This window comes from Opisthorchis viverrini, assembly GCF_000715545.1.
Source record: "Opisthorchis viverrini unplaced genomic scaffold opera_v5_9, whole genome shotgun sequence".
NCBI classification, from domain to species: domain Eukaryota; kingdom Metazoa; phylum Platyhelminthes; class Trematoda; order Opisthorchiida; family Opisthorchiidae; genus Opisthorchis; species Opisthorchis viverrini.
This window is the reverse complement of record NW_008751665.1, coordinates 2,283,428-2,285,732: the sequence shown is the minus strand read 5'-3', so window position 1 is coordinate 2,285,732 and position 2,305 is coordinate 2,283,428. Positions and strand designations below refer to the sequence as shown.

At 44.3% G+C, this 2,305-nt stretch overlaps 1 protein-coding gene across 1 annotated transcript in view; it reads left to right on the top strand.

Moving 5' to 3' along the window:
• Window positions 1–1,358, top strand: part of T265_12660 (hypothetical protein) — a gene marked incomplete at both ends in the record, with an annotated part of 15,694 nt that extends 14,336 nt beyond the window's left edge. Inside the window, one exon of the mRNA XM_009164842.1 lies at window positions 975–1,358. Within this exon, the coding sequence (XP_009163106.1) occupies window positions 975–1,358 (384 nt within the window). The remainder of the gene's footprint in view (window positions 1–974) is intronic.
• Window positions 1,359–2,305: the final 947 nt, after the last annotated feature.

Here is a 2,305-nt window from a genome sequence, read left to right as displayed (position 1 = left end):
CCTTGACAGATGAGTTGTATTCTTAGTATCACTTTTTTGACCAGCTTCTACGCGACGGTGATCAATAGAGCAGCTGGTTCGCACGTCCATTGATTTTTCTGGTTTGGCCAAGCGCACCAGGCTATCAAGTGGCTATCCAGACCGGGGTTCGCAGTAATAAGAAAGCATTAAGGACACTGTGGTCCACAACACTTCAAGATGTATACAGGAAACTTGTCCATAGTCGCATATACCTTATGCAAATCATATATATTTGAGTTTCGTGCATGGTTCGTTTGGTTTTTACGAGGCAGGTACACTAAAATGTTGTATTGCTTCCACTCATTGATGTAGATTTGTATCCTGACTGCCACCCACACGTATTGGCTACTCAGAGACAACTCACACAAAATAGTGTTCAACAGTTTCAGAAGATGGGAGACACCAGATAGTTTGCGTCTTTCCATGCTTATGTGAAGCACAAATGTTTGAAAACGGGGAACACGAATTTAATCGCTTTAAATCTGAGATGAAATCTGTCGTTGTTGTTCACGCTCCCATCGGGTATACACACTCACCGGTTCCTGAGACAAGTGAGCACAACATGACCCGTTTTGCTGAAATAGTTTTGAGAACGCTGTTGGATCTTACGACCTTTTTGTGAACATCTAACCCCAAGGGGATTATTCTGAAAACAAAATGTCCCTAATTTTGCGGTATTTGTATCTGTAATGTCAGCAAGATTAATGAACTAAATGTATGCCAGAATTAAGCAGAATGAGCACAGAAATGTACAGACAAATGAACCCACTCGTTTTGTCATGCAGAAAAACACGAGAAACTATCTTTGGTTTAAGGTCTATTGTAGTTGCGCCCACATGGGCAACAGAACGATTTCTGTCGTTCATACAAGGGCAAATTTCTAGTTGGCAGTATGCTAGTTACAGACTAGTTTAAGAGTAAATAGCCGGAAATCTTCCCTTTTCCAACCTCAGGCTACATCCCCAGACGAAAAAGCCCTGGTTGAAGGAGCGGCAAAGTATGGTATCGTACTGAGTTCTACGAATCGCTATCCGGAAGTCGAAGGTGGACGCCGTTTGGTTTTACAAAGGAACCCAACCAACGACATGAATCGGACAACCACAGAGGAATATTTTGTCGACGCTACAGTGGAATTTGACTCCAACCGAAAACGAATGACCGTGCTGGTCCGTCACCCAGATGGAACATTTCACATTCATAGCAAAGGCGCTGAAAGTAAGCTGTTAGAAGTACAGGTGAGTTCGATGGTAGAGCTACTTTGTTTATTTTCCTTAAAAACTTTCCTGTCGTCTCCCTTAGCTGGATCGAAACAGGTTTATCCGTTGAGCACGAGTTAAGACTGCAGTGTATTCCTAGTGGCAGGTGCACAGTCTCCGCGTTCCATCCACCCGTGGCCTGATGAACGATTTCTTCTGTAAAAGCAACTCCCAGGAGATAAAAACTACTCTCTGTTCCCCTAGGTCTTTTGGGAAGATGGCTTTAGAAAATAAATGTTTCAATGGCCCCTAACCATGAGGTTTGTAGATTATCCATTCCTCCTCAGTTAGCATGTTGAATATATATCTAGCTGGTATCAGATCTGAATGAGGAAAACGGAGTGAAACAGTGGCTGTTGGTGTAAACTAGGAGAGAAGGTCACTTTTTTTATAGCCATATCGGTCTTCGCCCCAAGCAAGCAGTAGTTTTAAAATCGCTCGCATCTGAGCAGACCAGTTCCAAAGTAAGTGGCTACTTCTGGTCGGTCAACCGAAGCGGTCTGCGTCTAAACCTCTGTTTGGAGGCTGCTCCACCTGTGTGCCCTACTCGATCTCTCCTTACTGACTACTTGTGACGTCAGTTTCATCTGAAAGAGTCTGATTCGGTTTCGCATGACACAGTTGGCAGATCTGCTGAAGCGTGTACAGAACTGTCACCCTTTGTTCGTTACGTTGCCCAATTCTGAGAGGACATCGCATTAGATTCCCTCTACTTGGAGGAAAGCGGCAGGGAGTTCTACTCTCCCCAACCTTGTTAGTCATCCCGATGGATGAATTCTATCGATTGTTGATGCCAGTTCCGCGACAATTTAATGGATGGTTTGCCCTGGCTGTCGATTGGGCCGTGTGTGCCTGAAGCTACTGAGGTTGATTTAGAAGGTCCATGATGATAATCCATGCTCAAAAGACGAAACAGGGGTGATTTGTGGGGGCAGAAAATATCGGGCTACTGCGGTTTCAGTCAGACCTTTCTAATTGTCCAAGGATTTCATTACTTCCCTCGATTCAGACCAGTTTACTTTCTGGAT